This window comes from Numenius arquata, chromosome 26 (genome assembly GCF_964106895.1).
Source record: "Numenius arquata chromosome 26, bNumArq3.hap1.1, whole genome shotgun sequence".
Classification (NCBI taxonomy): domain Eukaryota; kingdom Metazoa; phylum Chordata; class Aves; order Charadriiformes; family Scolopacidae; genus Numenius; species Numenius arquata.
This window is the reverse complement of record NC_133601.1, coordinates 560,873-587,039: the sequence shown is the minus strand read 5'-3', so window position 1 is coordinate 587,039 and position 26,167 is coordinate 560,873. Positions and strand designations below refer to the sequence as shown.

Genomic DNA, 26,167 nt, shown 5'->3' with positions numbered 1-26,167 from the left:
ACAGAGCGCTGTAATTTTATTATTTTTTTTTTCTGCACAAAAGCAAGCTTTTAGCACAATTTAATTGGTTTTGGTGCTTGTTCTACTTATACAGGGTCTGGTGATTGATTTGATTTCATTAACAGTTCCGCTATTTTGATATCTTGGGTTTGGCTGTGGAAATGCACAATTTTGTTGTTAGTTTGGGGGGAGGTTTCCTTTTGAATGTTTTCCTTGCTTAATTGCAATTTGTGTATTTGTGCCAGTTTTGATCAGGATCACCTGACTGCCCTGCTGTAGTGTCATGGTCACTTCATGGAATTCCTCTTGTATTCCCTTTCCCTACAGAGAACTGCTGCCCAAAGACTTCACAGTTTATACCTATGATAAGGAGGGGAAGTTGCAATCTGAAGTGCCAGATATCCAGGTAGGATTTCTTTCTTTTTATACCCTTTCTGGTGGAACCCTGAGCATCTGCAGGCCGAGGGAGTTGTGTGTTACAAAATGATAGTGGTATTTTTCCCTGGGCCACTTTCTAATGCCGGGCTCACACTGTGCTTCCTGCAGAGAAGCCTTGATTGAGCTTGTAACAGACCCGTATTTGGTTACGTGGAGGTGATTGATCTCTAATTAAAAGCTACTCTCTATCAAAAGGAAATGCTCTTCTCCGCTGCCCGGTATCTCGTTATCTGAGAGGGGTGCCATGGCATCGCTGCGGTGTTGCCGCTGGACACGGGTCTGGCTTCTCTCGGGGACCAGGACACGGAGCAGAACTGGGGTGATGGAATATAGAGCTGTTACTTTTACCCACAATGGTCTTCCAGATTGTTCCACAAGTGAAAATGAACCGTCAGCTGCTGACCCATCTTTTCAGTTGTGCGAGGCTGGCTGTCAGTGACTCTGAGAATTTTGGAGGGTTGACAGGGTATCCCTTAGTCCAGAAATCTGGGAACTCCTAGAAGGGGTGGATGAGATCAAGTCTGGAGGAGCTTTGAGAAAGATGTTATGTGTGTAGCATCGGAGTTATTCCACTGAAAAAGCAGTTGCAGCCCTCTTTTTCTGTACAAGCAAGCCTGCCTGGTAGTTTGCCTTTGAAAATTTAATTGCTTCTGTAGAGTAAGAGTAAAAAGCCGCTCGTGTGGTACAAAAAGCATGAGCGTATTTCTAATGGCTCGCTCTTCTGATGTATCAGCGTTGTTCCCTTGAAAGGGAAGTGTTAGTCATACATGATTCATAGGATCTTGTTTTTGAAAGGAGAGCACCTGAGTCAAGTGTGCATTTACTTCCCAGTTAAAAGTGATTGACTAAGAGGAAAAATGCTTTTTCTGCACCAGGTGGCGAAAGCCACGGTGGCCCTGCAGGATTAGCACATGCCTTCAGTGCTTTCTGCCATCCTTGCTGAGACACCAGCCAACACCATCTACCTGACCCCTATCGTACCATTCAAAAATGCACTTGCCAGAGAAAATGGAGTGATTTTTTTTCCCCATACCGCCACCTTGTCTGGTTTCCAAAACGTGGATATCGAGGACAAAATGGCAGTGTTCTGTCTGGTCGGGCTGATGGGGATGTGCTGTGCAAGCAGAGAGCTGGGCAGCCCGGTGGTGGGGACAGCAGGGAATGCCTTCCCTGTGCTGCAGAGAGGTTCTGCAGCAGTCAAACCTCCTGCAGGACTCTTTTCTAGAAGCCTGGATGGTGTTTTGGCCCAAATCGGCAGGGAGGGGCTGGCCTCTAAATACTTGAGGCAGGGTGGAGGGCAGGAGTTAAGAGCGGGATGGCTCTTGGACAAGTGAATAAATCCAGTTGCTCGATAACACCGGAGCCCTGCTCGTGGGTGTTTGTGGTGTGTTGGCAGCACCAGCTCTGCACCGGCAATGGGTGGATCGGGATCGGGAGGTGGGGATCCAGCTGGGGGGCTGTGCCCCTGGCATCTCCATCAGCTCCATGTGTATGAATCCTCGTGATATGAAGGCGGGGGGGGGGAGTTGTTAGATGTAAGGGAAACGCTGTTACGCTAACGGCTGGGTGTGTATTTGAAGCTATAGACTGCAGATAAAAGACATGGCAAATTTTAACTTAGAGCGTATGATGTTCTCGGCATGTAACTGCTGCTGGTCCGCGGCTGGCACAGCCCTGACGTGATGGGACATCACACGTGTGGAATATCTGTGTAATGCGCCCTTCTTTTCCCGCACAGGATCACTGCCACTACCAGGGACACGTGGAGGGGACCTTGGACTCCGTGGTTGCTCTCAGCACTTGCTCAGGGCTCAGGTAGCACAGCTCCTCCTGTGTTTTCCTTCTGTCACCCGCATCTCACAGCTCAGCCTGAAATAAAATCCTTGCCCTGCTTTAACCACTGCTCAGCCAGGCGGGGTTTCACTGCCTTGGGCCCAGCTGCAGTAGTGTGGGCCTTTGTGCAGTCTTTCTGTGGTTAATAAATATTTGAAACACCATTAAATAAGTTGCAGTTTATTATCAGAGTACAGTAAGTTGTTCTTTGATACAAATTTTGTCTTATTTTCTAATTTGGGTAGATGGTCAGTGAAAAGCACATAGTGCAAAAGTGGACAGTCGAAAACTAGTCTGCAAATTTTACAACTTGGCCCTGAAGCTTGGCACTTCAAATTTGATTGGAAATTTTTTGTGCTTTGGGCTGATTTCTGTATCTTTTGAGTCTTTGATTTTTTTCAGTGCCATGTCAGGCACCAGAGGGGCGATAGTAATTGAACTGAAGTGTTTCTGCATAAGGCCTGTGACTGAATTCCTTGGGCATTGCAGACTCTCACAGAAACGTTTAATTTTCTCTATTTGTGAAGACCCTGCCCAGGGAGAGGCTGCTTTCAGGCTTGAAATGAATCACGCTGGTTTGCAGGGACAGGGAGATAGACATGCCTGTAGTTATCAAAGAATAATTGTTCCTTTGTTTTGCTGTAAAAGTCTGGGTAACTCTCCTCTGTGCTTAATGCAAGAATTTCTCACACACTGCCATGCTCTAGGGGTTTGGTGACGATAGGGAACATCACCTATGGAATTGAGCCCATGGATCCCTCTCCTGGCTCTAAACACCTTTTATATCGCTTGGATAACGTGAAGAGGGAGCCCACAACGTGTGGGGTGACCACCAACGAGCATGACGGGGGACACACGGAGGGAGATCACCACCCCAGTATGACCCAGCTGCTGCGGGTAAGCACTCCATGGGCCCCTGGAACATGGTTTGTGAGTTTTCAGCTGAGGGCATGGAAGCAGCTTATCAGATTTCCTGGGGTTTAACACATACCTAAAGGCTTCTGATTCAGAGGGCTTTCCGCTCTGCAGAAAAACTCAGCTGCTCCAGCAAAGCAGTTGGAATTTTCTGCTGCCTCCGCACCCAGCGGTGAGCTGAGGGGTGCTGAGATTATTCGTGGCAGAGCTGGTTTGGGGCTTTTAGGGGCAGGAGCGCTGCCCTCCTTGGAGACACTCATTAACAAAGTATTGCATCAGCAGCCAGGAGCGGTGTTTATTCCGTTCTCCCACCATCAGAGTAGCAGTTTGGGGTGAAGGTCCCCGATATCGTTTAAGGACTGGCTGTACAGGAACAAGATTGCAGTAAAAGCAGGAGAATGAACAACATTGTGTTTTGCTTCAAGGTTGTTGGTGTTTGCTCCTTAGGATCTTTCTGCTCCTTTGTAAAAGCGTGCACTGCCTTTGCAAAGAAACCCCTGTGAAAAGTGAAAAGGTCCCTTGCTTTCGAAACACAGAAAATCTTACTTTAAATTTTAGTGTGAAACGCTAACAGAGAAATTGTCGTTGTGTTGGATCACACTCCTTGGATTTGGCTGGTTTTCACAGTGTGCTTTGGGTGTGTCTCAAACCACGAGTTGTATCAACTGAAATAGGACAATGTCAGGAGTTTTTTTTTGTTTACACTTGAATTAATAAATTTGAAGTTGTCTAAAACTTTTTTCCGCAGAGAAAGAGAGCGGTCCTGCACCAAACAAGATACGTGGAGCTGTTCATAGTTGTGGATAAGGAGAAGGTAGGGGTTGTGCGTCGCTTTCCCTTCCTTCTCCCCGGGAGACGGCTTGGAAAGCCCTTAGTCTTGGTTACTCCCACAAAGATTGTTAAAGACACTGACGCTGTAGCCAAGGCTACGCAAATATTCTAACCTAAAAGTGAATAAACATGTTCTGTGCAACGCTCTCAGGAAAACACTAAACTGTCAGACACGGAGGGTTTCTGTCAGCAAGGGATCTAATAATGGAAGGAGAACACGTGGCACAAACTGCCTGTGCTCTTTGCTCTTGCACGTCGAGGGGCTGGGCAATAGCAAGGAAGATGCTGCTCTCTGATTAACGCCTTCTTGTCAGGAGATTTGGAGCCAGGCAAAAATGTCTTAAAATGTTTTGCTCCTTTTTCTACCTCCTGTCTTTGTCTCGTTGTGACGGAGTGTCTTTGTCTCGCAGTTTGAGGATTTTGGGAAGAGCGAAACAGAAGTGCGAGAGCACATGGTGCAGTTGGCCAACGTCCTGGACAGCGTAAGTCCGAGCTGCCGGGGGGAACGGTGTGTGCAGAGCATCACCTTGGTTTGCTTGGGGGAGCTTCCACTTCGGAGTCTAGTCTGTTACCACTCCGATGGGAATGAACTCAGGGTTTTTATCAGGGCAGGAGCTAAACCTGTTCCCTCGGCCATCGTGTTGGTGACGCTGTGCTGAGGGAGCGCCCGAGGAGCTGAACCGCGATGGCCGTGTTCATTGACGGGGGCTTTGGTGAACACATCACCATGAAAGCTTTTCCACCTCTAATTAATCTGCAGTCATCATACTTGAGAATTAATTTAGGGAACTCTTCCCACCTGCGTTACATCCAGTGACAGGACGGATTGTTGCAATTATTGTGATTCTTGCATATGTGTAAAGGTGAGAGAAAAAGCATGTCTTTCAGCTTGACTGTTTCAGATGACGCTGTTTGTCAGGACTGAGGCTCCTTTTTGTTTCTTTTTTTGAATTTTCTTATAGTATGGCCAGTGTGGCAGTTAAGCATTGACCCTTTAGCTAATGAGAATCTAAATCACAGGGAAAACGTATTCTGGTGATTGGAATTGTGTACTAACTTAAAAAAAGAACAAACCCAAGCAGAAAAAGTAGATTCTTGCAATAGGATACATAACACCAGACCGCTTGTTCTTATCTGAGCCTCTTCAGAAATATTTCTCCTTTTTTTTTTTTTTCCTTCCCCAGATGTACATCATGTTGAACATCCGCATTGTGCTGGTTGGTCTAGAGATCTGGAAGTATGAAAACATAATTAGCACAGACGGAGGTGCTGGTGACGTGCTGGCAAATTTTGTGCAGTGGCGAGAGAAGAATCTTGTTCTGCGCCGGAGACACGACAGCGCCCAGTTTGTTCTGTGAGTTGTAGCTCCTTCCCTTTGACTCTTAAGAAGCTTATTCTATTCCCGGCTGCTCTGCCATGCTGGGGGATCCAAAGCAGCCACTGTGTTTCAGCGGAGAATGCCCTGCAGTTTGCTGTGGTTTAGGTGCTTGGGAAAACACACCAAGTCGACTTAAGCATTTTTAAGGTTTCTGTGGTGCTTGAATTCATTGTCCTCTCTGACAGCTGTATTGCTGAATAACAGGGTTTTTTTCTTGTCCCGCATATCCTGCAGTGTTATATGCTGTATTGTATAAAGCTTCCGTTCAGATAATTGTTGGCCAGGCTGTACACTGGTTAGACTTGTCATCTGGGGCTTTTTCCCCTTGAAAATGAGCAGAAACCTGGTGCAGAGTGTTGCATTGTAATGGAGAAGTTTGCTTCTGCAGTTGGTATCCAGAAGCTGGCTCCGTGGTCTCAGCTGTGGCACGTGACATTAATCTCTCTGTCCTCACAGCCTTAACCTAGCGCTTCCTGAGCTGCCGTCCTGGCCCTGCTGCCAGGACGCCTGTCCCCGGTCACTTCCTGCTCCGCAGATAGCGCGGGCCCAAGGGATCGCTGCCCAGGGCACGGGAAGGGAAAGGGCAGAGGGAGAGCAATGCAGGAGCCAGGAGCTCGTCATCATCCCTTCGGGTGATGAGGGTGAAATGGCTGAAAAAATACTAATTTTCAAAATTCTTTTGTATGAAGTAAAATGTGGTGCCTTGTGCTGTTGCACTCAAGCTTTAAGAACTGTGTAGAAACACAGTCAGAGAGTAGTGAGAAGGAAATGGACAAGGAAAGAAAGGTAGGGAGTCTGGCAATAGGAGAAAGGCAGGTAGCAGCCAGTTAAAACAGTTTATTTTAAGGGTGGACCATTTAGCTTTTTATATTTAGAGGGAAGATGCAGAAGAGGCCGACTTTCTCTGCAAACACTTGAATTTAAAAGAATGAAAGAGCCATGAACAGAAAGATAAAGCTGAACTGGTCCATTCCCTTGGTGCTCCTTTGCCAGCACTGGCAAGCTGGAAAAGCGGTATTTTGTGCCCCCCAGGCAGAAGCGATGGGGGGGGGGCTATTGGCAATGGGTCCATACATCGGGGTGATCCCCTCTCCTTTCTCTCCTGGGACTGCAGGAAGAAGAGCTTTGGTGGCACAGCCGGAATGGCCTATGTCGGAACAGTGTGCTCCAAGACCCACGCGGGAGGCATCAATGTGGTGAGACACCTTCAGTGATACCATGAACGGGATCAAGGTGGGAGTCCTGCACTCTAGGATTCTCCCTGGAAGGTGCACAGTCTTTAATTCCAAGGCTGAAGTGGCTTAGCGGGGGCTTTTATGTGGTCCCCAACCATTTCTGGCACTTCTGTGATATCTGGATCGCAACTTTCCTGCAGTCTCTGCTCCCCTCTCCTTGATGTGCAGCACCATTGGCAAAGGGACGGGATTTCTCTGCTTACATTTTAAGCACCCCCAGCCCTAGCAGTGTGTGGGGCTGTGGGTCTGCTCAGATCTCTCTCTGGTGTCTGCCTGACCCACAGCCATGCCCTCCCGGAGCAGTGCCGCTGACTGCCCTCTGTGTGAAATCAGAGCGTTAACGAACCGAGTCACTGATCTGGGATAACTGGCAATCCCAGCACTGGTTTTCTGGGACCAGTGACAGAAGTGCTGGAATTGGAGCTTGCGTATTTAAGGAGATTCGGGCTGGTGTGGAGAGCTCTAGTTTTTTGTTGATGTTACAGCTGCACTGGGGAGCAGAGGTTGGTAGGTCGTGTCCCAAACACCTAAGGGCTCTTATCACCAAGCAAATGACATGCCCTTGGTTGGGAGATGGGCACAGTTGGTTTGAGAGTCCTGTCAATGTGGAGACAGAGCGACAGAAGTGTTTTTCTGGCACATAACTAAACACTGACTTTCTCAGCGTAAGCTGTCTGTTAATTTTCTTGTGTTTTGTTCTTGTGCAGTTTGGAAGAATCAGCATACAGATGTTTGCATCGATTATGGCTCATGAACTGGGACACAACCTGGGGATGAACCACGATGACGAGCGTGTCTGTCACTGCGGAGCCAGCAGCTGCATTATGAGCTCTGGAGCATCGTAAGTAACGGAGAAAAGGGAGAGCATTTTCCAGGGTCAAACTCCCCACCCAAGCACTTAGTTTTCACAGGTTGCTTTCTTCTTCAAAGCGCTCTTGCAAAGAGTTGTGTCACGCTTGCAGCTCGTGGGGAAAGCAAACATTACCCTTGTTCTGCAAACGGAGGGGAAGTTTCTGGGTTGGCTTAGTGTAAAGATGCGCTTCTGTTCTCTATTGCAGGGGATCAAGGAATTTCAGCAGCTGCAGCGCAGAGGACTTCGAGAAGCTCACCCTTAACAAAGGCGGGAGCTGCTTGCTCAACGTTCCCAAGCCCGATGAAACCTACAGCGTCCCGTACTGCGGGAACAGGCTGGTGGATGCTGGGGAGGAGTGTGACTGTGGCTCACCAAAGGTCAGTGTGGTTTCCAGTGCTGCTGGGGAGGGCACTGTGTGTGGTGGGGTCGGTGCGTGGCGGAGGGTGGGATTTCTGGATGTTCACAGCATATCTGTTTTCAGGAGTGCGAGAGCGATCCTTGCTGTGAGCCGGGTACTTGCAGACTCCGATCTGGTGCCGAATGTGCTTATGGCGACTGCTGCAAAAATTGCCGGGTAAGGGATGTGTTACTTGGAAGTGACTGAGAAAAGGAGAGCATTGGCATAGCCAGTAGCATCCGTGAGGGGGAATTGTCGTGCACATGCACCAGGGCTTCAGATCAATGCCCTTTTCTTTGGCACATACTGTGGGTCAGGGCAGTGTTTGTCTCTGCTGTAAGGTCTCTATTTGCTGACACAGTTTTCCCCTTCTCTTTCTCTTCAGCTCCTTCCTGGAGGAACTGAGTGTCGGGCAAGTAACAACGAGTGTGACCTTCCCGAGTACTGCAACGGCACCTCCCAGTTCTGCCAGCCCGACTTCACTGTCCAGAACGGCCACCCCTGCCACAACGAGGAAGCCTATTGCTACAACGGTGTCTGCCAGTACTATGACGCGCAGTGTCAGGACATCTTTGGCTCGAGTAAGGAAGAGCACAGTGCTGCAGTTTTTCTAAGAGATGTAGCTAAAAGAACATACTAACTGTATTTAAAATATATTTACTTGTTTTCCTGTAACAAAGACCAGCTGGCTTTGGCAAAGGATTCGAAACAGCAGTATTTATGGCTAAGCCTTCACATGTTTTCCTTTGTTACTACTAGTGATTCAAGCAGTAATTTTCTTGCACTGATCGTTCCTACTACAGTTGGGCTTCTGGTGTATCGGGCTGTAAAGACGCCATGAAGAAATATCTAATGGTGTAATTGACTCAATGTTAAGTGACTATTTTTCTCTCTTTTTAAACTTGGAACCTTGTAGTTGTGACATTTCCACCTCTTTATGGTCTTGATCTAGTTCTTAAGCTCCCTGTGGTGCGTGGAGAACCCCAGGTTTGCAGGATGACAGGGCTGGGTAAAGGAGATGAGATAATGTGAGATGTTTCTGGCCCTGTTTAACATGGTTCCTCTCTCTGGGGCTGGGCTGTTGTTCGCAGAGGCCAAAGCAGCGCCCAACATTTGTTTTGCTGAAGTGAATTCCAAGGGTGACAGATTTGGCAACTGTGGTTTCCATGGCCATGACTACAAGAAATGTTCCAGCTGGTGAGTTGAGCCCCGTGCATTGAAAAGTTCCTAAATATGTCATTGAGAATCCTTGTTCGGGTGCTGTAGTATTGTTTTGGGGTGTTTTAGGAGGCCCACTGGGAGAGCCACGTTATCCCATAGTCTAACCTTATTGACATGCGCGATAGTCTTTTTCTCAGAATGAGTTGAGGTGTCACTCCAGTATCCATATGTTCATGTTACAGGAATGCCATGTGTGGGAAGCTGCAGTGTGAAAATGTGAAAACAATGCCTGTGTTTGGAATTAAGCCCGCTATTATCCAGACTCCCATCAGAAACACCACGTGCTGGGGTGTAGATTTCCAGCTGGGCTCTGACGTTCCGGACCCAGGGATGGTGAATGAAGGCACCAAGTGTGATAATGGAAAGGTAATCGACAATTAAAAAGTGATTTCTTAAAGTAATAATTTGGGGGAGTTCATGCTGTGTTGTTTCATGAATATTTATGGCCGTTAATTTTTTTTGATGCCTGTAGTTAATGCAGACTGAGCCCCTTGGTTCCCCACGCTCCATGTACTGCAGTGTGTGCAGAAAAGTGTAACGAGCCTTTCATTTATAGGTGAAGCAAAAGCAATTAAGTCAGTCAGGAGCCAGAATTGTAGCTCTGTCAGTGAGCAGGAAGAGCTCACACAAATGCCTTTAAGACAACTTTCAATTGAAATCCAACTAAACTAAAAAGCCTGGAAGCTCAGCCCCAGCAGAGGGAGGTGCGTTCCACGTACCCGTGCTGTGCAGTTTCATTGCTGTTCTGTACGTCCAGCCTCCGACAAAAGGCTTCCAGGGACGGCTCAGGCCCCACACGGAGCCCTTCTGTAGCAGAGCGTGTTCCTCTCGAGCCGGGTTTGTCCTGTCGGAGTTTGTGTTGGAGCAGGGAGGGGCTGTGGAGCCCGGCGCTGTGGGAGGGGATGAATGGGTGGGTGAGAGAAATTCCATCCCGCTCCATTTGTGTTCATCTCCATCCCCAGATCTGCCGGCACTTCCAGTGTGTGAGCGCCTCCGTGCTCAACTACGACTGCGACGTGGAGCGGCAGTGCCACGGGCACGGGGTGAGTGTGGCCATGGCCCCGATAGCAGCACTGGGGGGGGTTCATCTCACCGGCAGTGTTTTATGGGGGCTCCACTGCCATCTTCCTTACGGGAACAGGAGGTGTTTAAAGCCAATAACTGCAAATATATGAGTGGACTTTCTTTAATCGGAAGTCCCAGTTTGAGCCAGGCACACTGCAATTGTGCTTGATCAGCAGAGTCTATGTACTAGTCTTTTTTGCACCTAGGAAGTCTTTTGCCCTTCTCTGTTTAAGGCTGTAAATAACGCAGAATAACGCTAGATGCAGTGAGTAAAAAAATTCTGTGGGGTTGTTGGGGATGGATTTTGCTATAAGCAGCTGCTTTTTGGTGCTGCTAATGAGAAAAGTGCCTTTAACAGTCAGCAAAAATTGGACTAAAGTTTTTTAAGTTGGGAGAGTTTTAAAATGGTGGGTAGTAACTTAATTTTTCAGTTTTGTTTAACTGTAAAACTCTCTATAAAATGTCTCTGGGCAAGAGAGTCTGTAGCAGTATCAAAAAAGTCTTTGACAAAAGCTCTTAAGACTTTTTTGCCAGACAAAAAGAATTCCTAATTCCAGAATTACTAATGTAATTTGAAACTCTGCATCTCCCCCCCGCCAAAAAAAAAAAAAAAAAAAAGGCAAAAGCCCTGCTCTTTAGGCTGCTGGGATACGGGACAGTGAATGTTTGGAAGCTTGTCCTGAGCAGTGCTGTGCTGCCAGTCATGGGAGGTCCCCAGATGCCAAGGGCTGTGTGGAATTGACATGGGAGTTAAAGTTCTTGGGGCTGAGGGATGCGGGAGGGACAGGACGAACAGTCATGGCTGTGCCTGCTGCTTTTAAATGTATGGAAATTTAAGTTACTAAATAGACCTGTGTGTGCCGTTGGATCCAGGTGTGCAATAACAACAAGAACTGTCACTGTGAAGCAGGCTGGGCCCCACCTCACTGTGACACCAAGGGCTACGGAGGAAGCGTGGACAGTGGCCCCCCGTATAACGGCAAGTAGTTGTGGGGCAGCCCTGGGGGGTCAGAGTTCGGGGGGTGCTGGGCTGAGCCCCAGCTCGCTCTGAAGCGGGTGACTGTGGTGCTGGGGAGCTGGCGGCGGCTCGACACTGGGGAATGCATTAGGTCAGTGTTTGACAAGGTGAGGTGAGGTACTGTGTACTCGGAAAATACACAGATCTATGAATGTGAGGAGTGGAAATACAGTGCCTGGGACAGGGAGCACCGTTCGTGCACGTGAGAAAGTGAGTTGGAAGGGGCTCTGCTCACCGGCAGTGCGAAGGTGAAATAGGAAGCCACGTCCAAGCTATAATTGGAGAAAACCTGTGTAGTGCCTGTGTGGGATATATAAAGACGGGATGTAGAACCCTCTGGGAGCTGCAGGAATGATCTGGAAGGTGGTTTTCCTTGCGATGGAGTGGATTTGGGGGAGGCTGGGCACTCGGTTGGTGCAATAACAGCCTTGGAGAATCACGGTGGAGCAGGGACAGAGACCTCAAATCACCAGACAAAAACGGGAAAGGCTTGTTTTGTACAGCCTGCAGTGGAGGAAAACGCTGCCTGTACAAACACAGAGATTGTTAAGAACACGAGTTCTTTGCCTACAGGAAACAGTGGTAGGAGAAGGGGAAGATTTAGGAGCAGACCAAAGGCAGAAGCTCTGTTTTCCTCTCTCTCAGTTGAGCTCACAAGATCTTCCCAGTAAATGTAGTGGAAGAAAAATTAGGTATTGATCTAGTACTTCTATGTGCTGCTACAGCCCTGGGTGTCGTGGCACACATAGTTCTTTCATCTTCGACCAGACGATCCCTGTGAAAAGATAATCAGGAAATAATGTATTTGGACATATATCTTGCAGTCTTACTGGATTCTTTAGTTTTTTCTTCTATGAAAAATGGAAAATAGCTGTAGAACCAATCCTACCAAACGGGCTCTGCTGGAGTGCGTCAGGTGGGGCTGAGGCCATCTAATGCTTCTTTCTTCTTCACTGTTTTGTCCCTGTCAGACAAAGACACCTCGCTGAGAAATGGGCTGCTGGTGTTTTTTTTCCTCATCCTCCCACTCCTTGTAGCTGCTGCTCTGGCGTTCGCAAGAAGAGAGCGGCTGAAGCGATGCTACCGAAGGTTGATGTCACGCTGCCATTCGTAAGTGCATCCTTTTCACCTTCCCCTTGGCCCTTTCGAAGTGGTCCCGGGAGGTTTGTTTGCACAAGCCAGTGCCAAAGCATGGGGGCTGGTCCAGCCCCAAACCACACATTGCCCCAGGTAATGGCAGAAAAGGGAAATTCATCTTAAATTGAGGGAGCAGAGAACTTTCTTTCTACCATCATGTTTGTTGTCCTGCGTCGGTGATGGGTTTTTTATTTTTGGGTGCCATCTTTGATATAAAGTGGCAAAATGAAGCTGTCACAGTCCTAACCTTTCAGAAAGAGGGTTCTGTTGTTTATTAGCTGGGTCGCAAATGCTGTCCTCCTGACATTTGATGTGTGCTACGGTAGTATGAATGCATCTGAGGGGTTTGAAGAGCTTGGGTTCATAGCCCGATGGTCATTGTGTGAAGGGGATCTGCTCACACAGCCCTTTCCGACTGCGTTTCAGGTCACAACCTCCTCGAACAGATGCCGAACCGAGAGCCTGCCCGCCCCGGGGCTTTTCGCATGGCATGCCTTACGCTCCCAGGGGCCCTCCCATGGTAGGAACCACCCGCTTTTCACTGCTTTATTTGCTGTCTGTTACTCTAAAGTTATTGATGAGGGCAGTTTATATAATTTTGCCCTAATAAAAGCGTCAGAGTTACTTTGTGTTTTCTCTGTGCAAAGAGGCAGAGAGAAGAATTCTTTCCTAAGGTGTGTGTTTTGGGAACTCCTCAGTTTCCCATTGTTTAAGCGGTTTTACAGGCTGTACTTGGCTTGGTGAGCAGTTTCCCTGCTCTGCTGCCCCTTCCCCTTACACTGGACCCCCCGCCCCATCTGAGGGGGGAGCCATCCTTACCAGCCCCCCAGCCCCACCAGTCACCTCTCTGAGTGCAGTAACTGGCTGAAGTGCCCTTGCAGAGCAAATCGAACGCTTGCCGGGATCAGCCTTTCTGGTTTTCCCAAAACACAGTACTTTTCCGTCTCCTGTTCCTCCTTTCTACTGAGTTTCTCAGCAGGAAAGAGGTTGGTTTGCAAGTGGTCTTAAATGGCACTTAACTAATGAAATAAATCATTTGATTCAGCTTTTGACACAGTCTCCCACAGCATCCTCATAGGTAAGCTTAGGAAATGTGGATTAGAGGAATGGACAGTGAGGTGGATTGAAAACTGGCTGAAAGACAGAGCTCCAAGGGTTGTTATTAGGGGCACAGAATCTAGTTGGAGATGCGTAACAAGTGGAGTCCCCCAGGGGTCAGTACTGGGTCTAGTCCTCTTCAATATATTCATCGATGACCTGGATGAGGGGATGGAGGGTACCCTCAACAAGTTTGCTGATGATACAAAACTGGGAGGGGTTGTTGACACGATGGAGGGCTGTGCTGCCATACAGCGAGACCTGGACAGGCTGGAGAGTTGGGCAGAGAGGAACCTGATGAACTTCAATAAAGGCAAGTGTCGGGTGCTGCACCTGGGGAGAAATAACCCCCTGCACCAGTACAGGTTGGGGACTGACTTGCTGGAGAGCACCTCTGAGGAGAAAGACCTGGGAGTCCTGGTGGATAATAGGATGACCATGAGCCAGCAGTGTGCCCTTGTGGCCAAGAAGGTCAATGGCATCCTGGGGTACATCAAGAAGTGTGACCAGCAGGTTGAGAGAGGTCATCCTCCCCCTCTACTCTGCCCTGGTGAGGCCCCATCTGGAGTACTGGGTCCAGTTCTGGGCTCTCCAGTTCAAGAAGGACGGGGAAGTGCTGGAGAGGGTACAGCGGAGGGCTACAAAGATGATGAGGGGCCTGGAGCATCTCCCTTACGAGGAGAGTCTGAGGGACTTGGGTCTTTTTAGTCTGGAGAAGAGAAGGCTGAGGGGGGGATCTGATCAATGCTTATAAATACTTAAAGGGTGGGTGTCAGGAGGATGGGGCCAGTCTTTTTTCAGTGGTGCCCAGGGACAGGCCAAGAGGAAACGGGCACAAACTGGAACATAAGAAGTTCCACCTAAACATGAGGAGGAACTTCTTTCCTTTGAGGGTGGCAGAGCCCTGGAAGAGGCTGCCCAGAGAGGTGGTGGGGTCTCCTTCTCTGGAGACATTGAAAACTTGCCTGGACAAGTTCCTGTGCAACCTGCTGTAGGTGGACCTGCTCTGGCAGGGGGGTTGGACTAGATGATCTCCAGAGGTCCCTTCCAACCCCATGTGATTCTGTGATTTCCCAAAGTGTAAATTTGTGACCGTTCTCATTATGGGTTTTTTGTAGGATGTGGAACCAAATGCTTACCCTGTTCCATCTTACCCCCTGAACCAGCACCCCCAGCAGCCGTACCACCACTCTTACTACCCGTCCCCGCAGTACCAGGCGCCGCAGAAGATGCCGACAAGGTTGGTCGAGTTATTGCAGATAATTATTGGGCTGGTGTGTATGGATTGTCCCTGCGAGCGTCAGGGTGTTCCTGCATGGATTGGGCACACACAGGACTGCCCGTTGATCAGAGCCCTTTCTCCTTCATTTCACACCGTGGGATGAAGTGCCATTACCTGCAGCATTTGTTCACACTCTGTCACGGCTACGTGTTGATTAACAGGTTTCAGAACACTTCCAGGGCTGGATTTGCCCTGCAAACAGGTGAATAAAATGCTGCCCAAAACAGGCAGTTTAAAAAGAAATTACTCAAAACTCTGTCATTTTGCTGATTCGGGAACGTTAATGCCAAGTGCAGGATCATTTCTCGTTAACTTTGAACAGAAAGTTTTCCTTTATTTTTCATTTCACTTTTTAATTGTATTTCTAAGAGGTAATGCCTGTGCTGTAAAACAGGTGGATCCAGAAAGCGCAGGGATCAAGAAGGGAGCGCTTTGAAACAGCTTGTGTCGGGGGGTCTTTATGTTATTTTGGGGATATGGTGTGTTACCAACCTGGGGTTTAGGGTGACGGAGAGCAGGGTCCGACCATGGTGTGTTCCGTGGGGGAGAAGCAGTGGGGCCGGGGGCGTCTCTGCAGGGGCTGTGGGGCCAGTGCCAGGTGAGGGGGACAGGGACGTGTGTGTGGGTGTCCTCACCTGGGCTGATGGCAACGTCTCTGTCCCCTGGCAGGCCACCACCTCCGCAGCAGAAGTGTGCACCTCAGGGACCTCCGTCGCAGCAGAAATGTTTACTTCAGGGACAGTATTTGCCCTCCCGACCGGCACCTTTGCCCCCCAAATAGCGCCTGGCTGCTTCGGGGCCCTGACGTGAGCTGAGCTGTTCCCGGAGCCAGAGCTGAAATCGCAGTTTCCCTTCTTGCTCCGAGCAGCCGATCCTGCGGAGCCTTCCTCCGGCAGCCCGGGGCAGGCAAACACGATAGTGAAACGAGGAATGTAAAACTTTAAACTAAATACCTCTACCAAAGCTACAGGACCTGAAACCATCCGACCTGCTCTGAGACCCGTCTGGCAGTGGCTCTGTGACCCGCGGCCAGAGCAGCCTGCGCTTGAGTAGTCCTTAGAGTACAGCACTTGGGAGTTGCTTCTGGTTTCCCCGTTCCCGCCATGAGCCCTAATGATGACATGGTCTGATTTGTTCGTGTCTTTCTGAACACACAGTGAAGGTTTGGAATAACCCACGCCCTCTTCAAAACAAGGAAATCCGGCCAATTAATTTAAAATTATTTTGCATGGACTGGGAAATGTTTTCCATTTACACATTAATGGCACAAGCGAGATGAGGTATCGGTGTACTTCTTCAGAGGAAGATAAATATATTGTAAACATGTTTATGCATGTATATATGTCTATTGGTGTGTAATAATGCACTTAAATTCTTACTTCCATGCTGACTGACACTAAGCTGTGCTATACGGGCACTAAGTTTAATGGTTTTAAATTAGTAATTGTGAGTTGCTAGATGAGAACGCTGTACTAACTTCCACTAATATCATCAACTGCAAGACAAGGAACTGCTGGGGAGAGCCCAGCGGAGGCTACGAGGATGGTGAGGGGACAGGACTAGGCGATCCCCAGCGGTCCCTTCCAGCCCTGGCCAGCCTGTGAGTCTGTGAATGGAGTGAAATAAAGGTACGAAAAGGCATGGCCATATCTTGGTTTAAAATAACGGGGTGCTCTCAAGTTTAGGTGATTAACAGTCCCTGCAGAACATTAAGAGGCAAAAAATGTGTCTCTGCCTGGGCCACCTGGGCTCCTCTGAGCACTTTAAACAGGAACCTGTTGCCTAATGCAAACTTTTCCCCTAATGCTCAACTTTTCCGTGTCAGTCAGGATGCTCGTGGCTGCCTGGTGCTGGAGGGGACTCCCGCCCCAGTCTGCCCCGCTGCTAAACTGGAGCTCAGAACTCTGAGCTGGCCAAGGGGACACCCGTTACCCGTGACACCGCTGTGCCGCGGGCAGGGACGGGCAGCTGGTGGTCACAGACAGAAATCCGTTGCACAAACTTCCCGAAAGTGAAATAAGTGCTGAAAAGAGTGCTTGGCTTTTTCACTTTGCGCTCACCGCCCAGTACAAACTCAAATCTGTAAAATCCCCCATAATATTGCCAAAAAAAAGTATCTTTTCCTCTGTATATACTTATATAAATATATATATATAGTGTTTGCATTTGCAGTAATAAAATACTTGAACTCCTGTGGTTTCCCATGAACTTAGACTAAGATTTATAACACTATTAAAATATGTAAAGTGTCAGCTAGAATATCACCAGACGTGTTTGTGGGGGTCTCCTCTTTGTTCCCAGATAGTCACTTCCTAATTTCTGTTGTATTCTGCTCCCTTCGGGCTGTCTGTCGGGACGTCTGTCTGTCTGTCTGCAGCCCAGGCAGGTCGGAGGGTGGGAGGAGGGAATGCAGGGAACGAAGTCACCGGGAGGGAGACGTCCTTCGTTGTATTTGAAGCTGTTTGTGTGAACTAAAACTATGCTGAAAATGGTGCCTTTTAGTAGATAAGAGTTTTTCTATCCCAGCGTGGCCGTTAGCAATGGTGCAGGGGCAGCGAACACGCCGTTTTTAGAAGTGATCCTATGGAGAGGAAATAGCTCAAACTGTACATGTGTTGAATATGGAGATGACTACTGACTTTCTTTTCTAAAGTGTACGCGTGTCCCTGTCCCAGGGGGGTCCGGAGGCAGCGGAGGCCGCGGCCGTGTCCCCGGGAGCTCTGCCCTCCCTGGCCCCGCTCTGCCCCGCTCCCCAACCCTCGGGGCCTGACCAAAGGGCTGTCCCCGACCCTTTGTAAGAATCCAACAGCAATAAAGATGCCGGTTTTGTACAAGGCGCTCCCTCTCTCTCTCTCTGTCTCCGCGCTGGGGGGCGGGCAGGGCCTGGGGGGCTGTTAGGGGCCGTTATGGCCGTTACGGGCCGAGCGATGGGGCCGCACTGGGCGCTGCTGCTGCTGAGTGAGTCCGCGCTGGGTCCCCCTGGTCCCTCCCGGCCCCCCAGTCCCCTCGGGGCTGCCCCACACCCCCGGGGCCGGGCTGGGCACCCAGACGGTGTCTCCCCCCTCAGGCTCGTCGGTGCTGGGCCAGGTCACCATCCCGCTGCGGCTGCCCAAGAACGCCACTGGAGAGGAGGGGGTACCTTGGCCAGGGGGTGGCAGGGGGTCTCGGGAGGATGGGGGGGATCGGGGTCTCCGGTTGGGGGGGTCGGGGACCCACAGATGTGCTGGCAGCTGTCATGGAGGCCCTGCACTGGTGCTGCCAGCACAGCCCCGGCTGGGCCCGCGCCTCGAGAAGGGGCCGATCTCCCGGGCTTTCCCCGAAACGTGCCTTTCCACAGCCCTCCTTCCTAATTCCCCCTTTCTCTGCTTCTCCGCACGCGCAAGGACGGGGTGTCCTACGTCCTGGGGATCGAGGGGAGGCCGTACACCATCCGCCTGCAGCAGCAGTGAGTTGGCCCTTGGCCCGTCTCAGGGCTGTGGGGCCGTCCCCCCCTGCGGCCTCCACGCTGCCCCCGCTCCCGTCCCTCGCACACACCCTGCGGGCACGTCCCAAAGCCCCCGGGGGAGGTGTGTGGGGCCACACGGAGGGTGGGTGTGAGGGGTGTTTGTACCCCTGAGCCCTGACGCCGGCGGGCTCTGGATCCCCCAGTGCTGCGGTGGGGGCTGCGGCACCTGGAACAAGCTCAGGACACAGGGTAAGAGACTGTTTTAAGAGCTTCGCTTGACACCTTTCTTTTGTAGTGCCTTTCTATCAGATGATTTCAGGATTTATGTGTCTAACAAGAAGGGACCTTTGCGCTCCGATTCCAGCCTTTTCAAGGTAACCCTGGGTTGCTCCAGGGGTTTTTGTGCCGGGAATGCCGTGGCGTGGAGCTGCTCTCGGTGTGTGCGGCTCGGCCCTTTGGCCGAGGGCTGGGGGATTGCTTCCCCTCCCTGTCCTCTGTCGTGACACAGGGCGGCTGCCACTACCGGGGGTACGTCGAGGGCTTCCCCAGGTCGGCAGTGACCCTCAGCACCTGCTCGGGGCTACGGTAGGAACCGACACCCCCCGGCGATGCCCGTTACGGCCAGGGATGCTCCGGCTGCCGCGCTCCACGGCGGCTGGTGACAAACGACCGGTGACAAATGACACACCATCGCTGTGTCAGGGGGTTCCTGCAGTTTGAGAACGTCAGCTACGGGATTGAGCCCCTGGGTTATTCCCCTGCGTTTGAGCACTTTGTGTATCGAATGAGTGACAAGAAGCCGGCAGGTTCCCTCCTGGCCACCAGCCCCCCCGGGAGCGAGCCAGGCGGGCTGACAGCGGAGGAGATGGCTAACAAAGCCCAGGGAGGTGACCAAGTGAGTGGCCTCTGTTCTCGCGGTGGTGCCGGTGTCCCGGTCACACGGGGAGGGTCCGATCCCGCAGGGAGCTGTGGCTGGTTGGAGATGGGGGGTGTTTAGGATGCCAGTGACAGGGTGTCGTGTGGGTCGTTACTCATCCAGTGCCTAATGAGGTGTCACCACGGCAGAATGGCTGCTGGCAAGGTCAGGAATGGCTGCGTTGGAAGGCTCCTTGCCTTACGCTGGTTTGAAGGCAGCATCAAAGCTTTTGAATGGACGCTGGAGTCGCGTAACAAACCTACAGAACGTAGAAATAAATAGTATTGGAGACCTTTTTCTTTTTCAGCCCCTCTCAGCTGAAGTGCGATCTCCCAAGTATTTCAAAGTCTACGTAGTTATGGACAAGGCTTTGGTAAGTCCCTGCCAGCCATTTTCCCCTTGTGTTTGCCCGACTTCTATGAGCATAGAAATGGTGCCATTTCCGAGCTTTTAGATGTGTGTGTTTCCCCTTTTAAAAAGTAACGTGTCCTGTGGATTTTGTAGCAAAGAAAGAATGAAAATCCATAGCTCACGTTTACACGGTTGGACGTTGGCAATCGCTTCAGCATTTCACTGTCGCTCTGCTTCGTGGTGGTAAACGCCTTCCCTGCTCTCACGTCCTCCCGGCTTGTTTTTCAGTACAAGTACATGGGCTCAGACACGGGTGCTGCAATGCAGAAGATAATCCAGGTCTTCAATTTAGTCAACAACGTAAGTTTTGAAGCCTGGTTTATATTGTAGCATGATGATGGGAGGTTTGATGTTAGTAATGGCCCCTGTTTCCCAGCTGCTTGTGCTTTTAGGGGGAGTTTATGTAAAAAATTCCCGGTCTCGATGTTCTGGCTGTGAGGGCTGGGCATGGGCAGAAAACCTTCCCCCAAAAACCTTCCTGTGAAGTTATTCAGCTTTCAGCTCATGCCTCTCAGTATATCTTTTTTGTTTGTTAAGTCTATTCATTCTGTTTGTCGTGCAGATGTTACTCAGTGACTGACAACAGCAATTGCCTTTTCCTACGTGATTTATTGTGTGCAGAGCTGTCGTTCTGCTCAGAAGGAAAGGAATGTGAGCAGGCGTTTCCTCTCTTACACTTTCAGATGTTTAATCCTCTGAATGTCACCATTGTGCTCTCCTCCCTGGAGCTGTGGAAAGAGGAGAACAAAATATCGACGGCAGAGGAGGCAGACGTCCTTCTACAGCGATTTTTACAGTGGAAACAGCCCCATCTGGCTCAGCGGTCGTATGACGTAGCTTATCTATTAGTGTAAGATAAAGGCTTCCCGGCTCGCTAGAGGTTACGTGGTAGAAATCAGTTAAACCAGCGTAGGTTGAACTATAAGGATTCCTATGAAAAATGTTTTTTTAAAAGAAACGTATTTCTTACATATTTCTTACATATCTCCTCATTTCTTAGTATTTTGAAAGTATTTCTTTCAAGACATCTCTTTCGGCGGCGATGCCGTGTCTACGATGGTGCCGCCCGTCCCGTGCCCCCACGGCCGAGGAGCTGCTGCCCTGGGGAGGGGACGGCGGCAGCCCCGGTCCCTGCCCACACCCGGCCACGCAGGGGGACACAGGGAGCAGTCCAGGGGAGCGAGAGGGACTCGGGCTCTTGGGACCCCGGATCCCCCAGTCACCCCAGTGACGGGGTGTCCGGTGAGCGTGTGTCTGTTCCAGGTACAGGGACCGAGCAGAGTTTGTGGGCGCTGCGGTGCTGGGGAAGGCATGTCAGAGGGACGCTGCCGCCGCTGTGGCCATGGTACGGTGTCACCCGGGCCCCCACAGCCCAGGGGGGCCAGTGCAGGTCACCCATGGGGACGCAGCATCTCCGTGAAGCTGGAGTTCCCCACGGGCGGCAGGGATGGGGACGGGGGAGCATCCGCGGCTGGAGCTGGGGTCTCCGCCAGGGTCTCCGTGGCTGCAGCAGCCCCACTCTCTCCTCCCTCCAGTACCAGGACGCCGTGACGCTGGAGTCCTTCTCCGTCCTCCTGGCCCAGCTCCTGGCGCGCAGCCTGGGCATAAGCTACGATGACCCCCAAAAATGCCGCTGCCCCAGGAACGTCTGCATCATGAGCCCGGAGGCGCTGTGAGTTGGCCGGTCCTGTCCCATCTCAGGGGGGCTGCGGTGGGGGGACGGGGTGTCCTCTCATCAGAGGTGTCCTCAACGAATGTCATTCTACTGGAAAAATTACAACAATTCAGAAACATCTGCTTTTATTCCTTTAAGAAGGAAAATAGGAACAATTAAATTAGTGATTCAGTGCTTAATTTGAAAAAAAGACCTTTTCTCTCCAAAAGCAAGATATTTCTGAATGCTTCTCAGTCCCTATTAATAAGAAGTTGTAAAATCAGGTTTGACAAATGAATTGAGAGACACCCAGGGGACCATTGTGCCCTGTGCCAGCGTCTGAAGGAGTCCTTGAATGGCACAGAGATTTCGAGAGAGAGTGGATGTGTTAACACAAACAATGGATAATGGCTTTATTGTAGAGGTTTCAGTGGGGCAAAAGCCTTCAGCAGCTGCAGCATCGGGGACTTCGAGACCTTCCTGCGTGGCGGCGGAGGCGCCTGCCTGTTCCACCAGCCCCGCTTGACCGGACACTTCTACCGGCGAGCGCCCGTCTGCGGCAACGGCGTGGTGGAGCCGGGCGAGCAGTGCGACTGCGGCGTGGACGAGGTGGGCGCCGCGGGAATCGCAGCTAGAGATGGACATTTGTATAGAGTTCCTGCCCTTGGAATAACAGAGCCTCGAGCCCAAGGGCAGAGCTGGAGTAGATGCCAGCACAAGGACTAGGTCGGGTTTTAGATTTTTTTTTCTGCGTTGGCATCCCTCTGATGGCAGCTCTGCCTGTTTCCTTCTGCGAGACACTGCCCAAGTGTGGCGTTTTGGGGAGAAGAAGGAAAGGGACAACCCCTGGCAGTAAAAAGCTCAAGGGGAACAAAAAAGCAGAATAATGTGTTTTTTTAATATCCCTCCAGGAATGCTTGAAGGATAACTGCTGCTCTAAAAGATGTCAGCTTAAGCCAGGAGCGAAATGTTCCTCTGGATTATGTTGTAAGAAATGTCAGGTAAGGCACATTTTTATAGTAACTACAAGACAGTTACGTGGTTTTGGAGAACATAAATGTTCCCGTGTTCAGAACAGCCCAAATGTTCTGCCTGTCCCCACGCTGAAGGATGGAGACCAACATTCTGCTGTGGAGAGGTTCCCGGGGAAGGGCTCTCAGCTCAGCGCCCGGAACCCCCGGGAGGAAGGTTCCCGGGGGAGGCCTGTCCCGGGCAGCGCCACAGGCGTGTGATGAGCCGAGTGTCTCGGCGCTGGTCCCCAGGGCCCCCGGGGATGTGTCTCGGGAGGGGTGCGGGAGGGGAGGGCGCCGGGGGGTGCGGAGGGAGGGCGAGAAGAACCCGTTGTGCCTCCTCCGGCAGTTCAAGCGGAAGAACTCGCAGTGCCGCCCTCCCGCCGACGCGCAGTGTGACCTGGCCGAGTTCTGCAACGGGTCCTCCGCCTCCTGCCCCCCCGACCTCTACGTGCAGGACGGGCACGGCTGCGAGCGCGGCACCGGCTACTGCTACCGGGGACACTGCCAGTCCCCCGACCTGCAGTGCCAGGCGCTCTACGGCAGAGGTAACGGGCGGCTCTGGTTGTACTGGGACCACAGGTACTGGTACTACTGGTCCTGCCTGGGAGCAGGAGGTGCCCGCAGCAGTAACGATGCTCAGTTTGTGTCTTTGCTCTTTAACGCACCGATCTCAGGTCGGTCTCGTTTTGTCTTTTTCACCTGGTTTCGGTGGAAATGAGGGTTGTGTTTGGTCGATAACTATTCCTGACGCCTCCCCTGGGGCCTCAGCCCAGTTTCAGGTCCCTGTTGAAGCCAGAGGGTTTTCGGGAGGGCGCTGGGATGTGTGGGATCCGAGTGAGGAGTTCGTGCTCTGTGCAAGGCTTGAGCCGTGTGTCCCGGCCTCTGCCCCTGCCTGCGCTCAGGGGACAGGAGGGAGAGGACGGGGGGGCTGGGAAGGGTGGGGGGGAGGAGGGGAGCACCCCAGGAGGGGAGGACACGGCTTTAGGAAGCATTTCAAGCTCAGTTTGGAATCTGGTTAATACTCACTTCAGTAGCACATCGTTCTCCCAATGACTTCATGATAACAATGGAAACAGCAACAAAAAATCAAATTATTATCTGCAAGTGAAGTTAATTAGAGAGCTGACCTGATTGCTAATCCCGTGTTCCGGAGCTCAGGACTGCCCAGGGTTTGGCATTTCAGGGACAGGAATTATGCTTTCTCTAATTGGTGAAGAGCATCTCTGTTCTGCTGTGAACAGGGTAAAAAATTAAGAGGTTATTAGGTACCATAATATGTCCCTTTGTGTTCCTTTAAATTACAATAAATATTATTGCTAAACTTGTAGGTTCAAAAAATGCTCCTATGGCTTGTTACGAGGAAGTCAATAGCCAGCAGGACAGGTTTGGACACTGCGGGGTCAGAAACATCGGACGTTACAAAACCTGTGCCAGGAGGTACGTGCCGGGGAAGGGCCCTTCCTCCCCTAAAAACCCGTATTTAACCGGGACTTTACGGACAAGGGAAGTATCAAGACTCCAGCTGAGAGTGGGATGTGTGAAGCAGGAGAGTTCTGTGTGTGCTCTCCTGTGTGGGGGCTCTCCCCTTACGTTACCGATGGTCTCTTGCATTTCCCAATCCTGCCTCTTTTCCCTTATCTTGCAGCACTCAGATTTGTGTCGCGCTGTTAAATGTTTCTAGTGGTTCATCAGGCTCTGTGTGTGTGTGTGTGTGTGTGATACCCATCCTATGGACGTTGGTTTTACAGGGATCTCAGGTGTGGGAAGCTGATCTGCACGTACCCGGACAGCACTCCGTTGGCATCCACCGCCGCCGCCATCCTTTACGTCCAAGTGCGCAAGCATTTGTGTGTCTCTATGGATTATTTCAACGCTCTGGAAAGGCTGGATCCTCTTCTGGTTCCGCCAGGTACAAAGTGCGGTTCTGGAAAGGTAAGAAAACATTTTACAATCATCTAAAACAGGCACAAGCTGGAACACGGGAAGTTCCATTCAAATATGAGGAAGAACTTCTTTCCGGTGAGGGTGCCAGAGCCCTGGAACAGGCTGCCCAGGGAGGGTGTGGAGTCCCCTTCTCTGGAGAGCTTCAAGACCCGCCTGGATGCAGTCCTGAGTGATGTGCTCCGGGCAACCCTGCTTTAGCAGGGGAATTGGACTAGATAATCTCTGGAGGTCCCTTCCAACTCTGACAATTCCATGAAATTCCACAAAAATATTAGATATCAATTGTAAATGATAAAAAGAAATATTTGCTCCTTTGCGGCATGAGCGTAGTTGATGTTCACAAACGGTTAAGCCGTGCTAACGTTACATTCCAGGTTTGGCCCGGTGTGAGGTTAGACATAACCCAACTGTAGCTCTTTAAAGCACTGTTGGTTTTTCAGAAGTACATATTTCGCTCTCTTTTGGGACATCAGACGGCTGGGCTGAGTGCTGCGATGGCGAAGCAGCGCTGAGCTGGAGCTGCCGTGGTTTTTCTCAGGTGTGTATAAACGGCACTTGTCACCCACGCTCGGTCCTGGGATACAGCTGTGACAGCGACGTGCAGTGCCACGGCCACGGCGTAAGTGACCCCACGGCGCGGGGCGGCCGGGGCTGGTGCCTTTGTCCCACGGATTGGCTGTGGGAACTGGCTGGAGACCCGTTTTAGGCTCATTCTCTACAAAATCCTGACCTTACCAGCCAATACACAGAGTGAAACCATTTCAACTACTGGTCCTAAAACCAGTATCAAAATATAATGAGGCTTTATTCACCGAAATGGAGAACTTTGATGGTTGGTTTGGTTTATGGAGGGGGAAAAAGATGAAAGGAAAATTGCAGGGACATAGAATTGAGGGCAGCAGAGCTTGTGTAGGTACAACGTGTGGCCGGAGGGAGCAGGGGAGCTGCACTGCCCTGCGGGGGGGCTGCTGGGCTCCCCGGACCCCGCCAGGCTCTGCTGATGGCCAGGGCAAGGAGCTCCTGTTTGCTGCTTGTCACACAGAAATACAGGCGGGTGTTGCAGGAGGGGGATGTTTTATGCTTGTTTGATGTCTCCAGGCTACTGGAGCCCACACTTCACGGTGTGGTCCTTGTCGGATAGGATTCCTAAGTTGCCAGAATGCCAAGGAGCGCACGTGGCCTTGTCCCAGCCCCACCAGTGGCAGCGAGACTGGTGCCGGTCTCAGCAGGAGCGTCCATTGCGTGAATTCACTGCAAACTTTTCCCACCCGCCCCCGGGTTTTTCAGGTGTGCAACAACAGGGGCCACTGCCACTGCCAGCCCGGCTGGCAGCCCCCCAACTGCCTGCGGAAGGGCTCCCACCTGGGGGGAAGCATCGACAGCAGCATCCAGGTGAAGGACTATGGTGAGTGCCCGCAGCGGCGGTGGGGACAGGCACCGGGCTGGGGTCCCTGGGGCCGGCAATGCCATGTCTCCTGCCAGGCACGTCCCTGCCGCGAGCGAGGAAGAAGGCGACGCTGGTCTGGACGGTGCTGGGCTCCTGCCTCCCCCTGTTCCTCCTCGGTGGGACCGTCTGCCTCATCCTGTGGCGGCGGGGCTGGCTCTGCAGGCAGCAGACCCACAGCACAGACAGGTGAGTGGGGCCCTCCCCACAACAGGATTTCTGGGGAGAACGGGGGGGTGTGGGATGGGGCCACAGTGTTCCCCCAGGAGGGTCGAGGCGATCCCCAGGGCTGAGGTTACCCCCGGGGGTGGTATGAGATGACCCCTGGGTGGGGACCGAGGTGATCCCCGGGGCTGAGGCGATGCCTGGGGGTGGCATGAGATGATCCGCGGGGGGGGGACCGAGGCGATCCCCGGGGGACCGAGGCGCTCCGGAGCCAGCCCGGGGCTGAGGCACCGCTCTGTCCCCGCGCAGCTCCGACGACGAGGAGAGCAGCGACCCCTCGGAGCCGGAGCCGGAGCCGGAGCCCGAGCTGGACCCGGAGCCGCAGCCGGACCCGCACCGGGAGCCGGAGATCGAGATGGCGCCGGGGCCGCGCCGCGGGCGCTAATAAAGGCGTTGGGAGGAGCCGCGTGTCCG

General features: G+C 51.6%; 2 protein-coding genes across 2 annotated transcripts in view; both read left to right on the top strand.

Annotated features, from left to right (window-relative positions):
- Nucleotides 1-17,537, top strand: part of LOC141475703 (disintegrin and metalloproteinase domain-containing protein 9-like) — a 28,061-nt gene extending 10,524 nt beyond the window's left edge. The window contains exons 4-22 of the mRNA XM_074164180.1: nt 328-406; nt 2,177-2,253; nt 2,979-3,168; nt 3,935-4,000; nt 4,428-4,499; nt 5,202-5,371; nt 6,510-6,591; nt 7,338-7,471; nt 7,689-7,860; nt 7,965-8,057; nt 8,266-8,461; nt 8,972-9,077; nt 9,284-9,467; nt 10,064-10,144; nt 11,040-11,145; nt 12,156-12,294; nt 12,748-12,841; nt 14,538-14,659; nt 15,371-17,537. Coding sequence (XP_074020281.1) covers nt 328-406; nt 2,177-2,253; nt 2,979-3,168; nt 3,935-4,000; nt 4,428-4,499; nt 5,202-5,371; nt 6,510-6,591; nt 7,338-7,471; nt 7,689-7,860; nt 7,965-8,057; nt 8,266-8,461; nt 8,972-9,077; nt 9,284-9,467; nt 10,064-10,144; nt 11,040-11,145; nt 12,156-12,294; nt 12,748-12,841; nt 14,538-14,659; nt 15,371-15,482 — 2,275 coding nt within the window. The 3' untranslated portion in view covers nt 15,483-17,537. The remainder of the gene's footprint in view (nt 1-327; nt 407-2,176; nt 2,254-2,978; nt 3,169-3,934; nt 4,001-4,427; nt 4,500-5,201; nt 5,372-6,509; nt 6,592-7,337; nt 7,472-7,688; nt 7,861-7,964; nt 8,058-8,265; nt 8,462-8,971; nt 9,078-9,283; nt 9,468-10,063; nt 10,145-11,039; nt 11,146-12,155; nt 12,295-12,747; nt 12,842-14,537; nt 14,660-15,370) is intronic.
- A 70-nt stretch (nt 17,538-17,607) lies between these two features.
- LOC141475622 (disintegrin and metalloproteinase domain-containing protein 18-like) lies at nt 17,608-26,138 on the top strand. The gene is given in 21 exon segments (XM_074164066.1): nt 17,608-17,659; nt 17,769-17,836; nt 18,085-18,146; nt 18,442-18,520; nt 18,655-18,731; nt 18,849-19,041; nt 19,370-19,435; nt 19,702-19,773; nt 20,157-20,323; nt 20,737-20,818; nt 21,009-21,145; nt 21,550-21,736; nt 22,039-22,128; nt 22,487-22,685; nt 23,469-23,577; nt 23,889-24,072; nt 24,623-24,703; nt 25,372-25,497; nt 25,499-25,542; nt 25,544-25,717; nt 26,003-26,138. Coding segments are annotated over 21 exon segments (2,385 nt in total).
- Nucleotides 26,139-26,167: the final 29 nt, after the last annotated feature.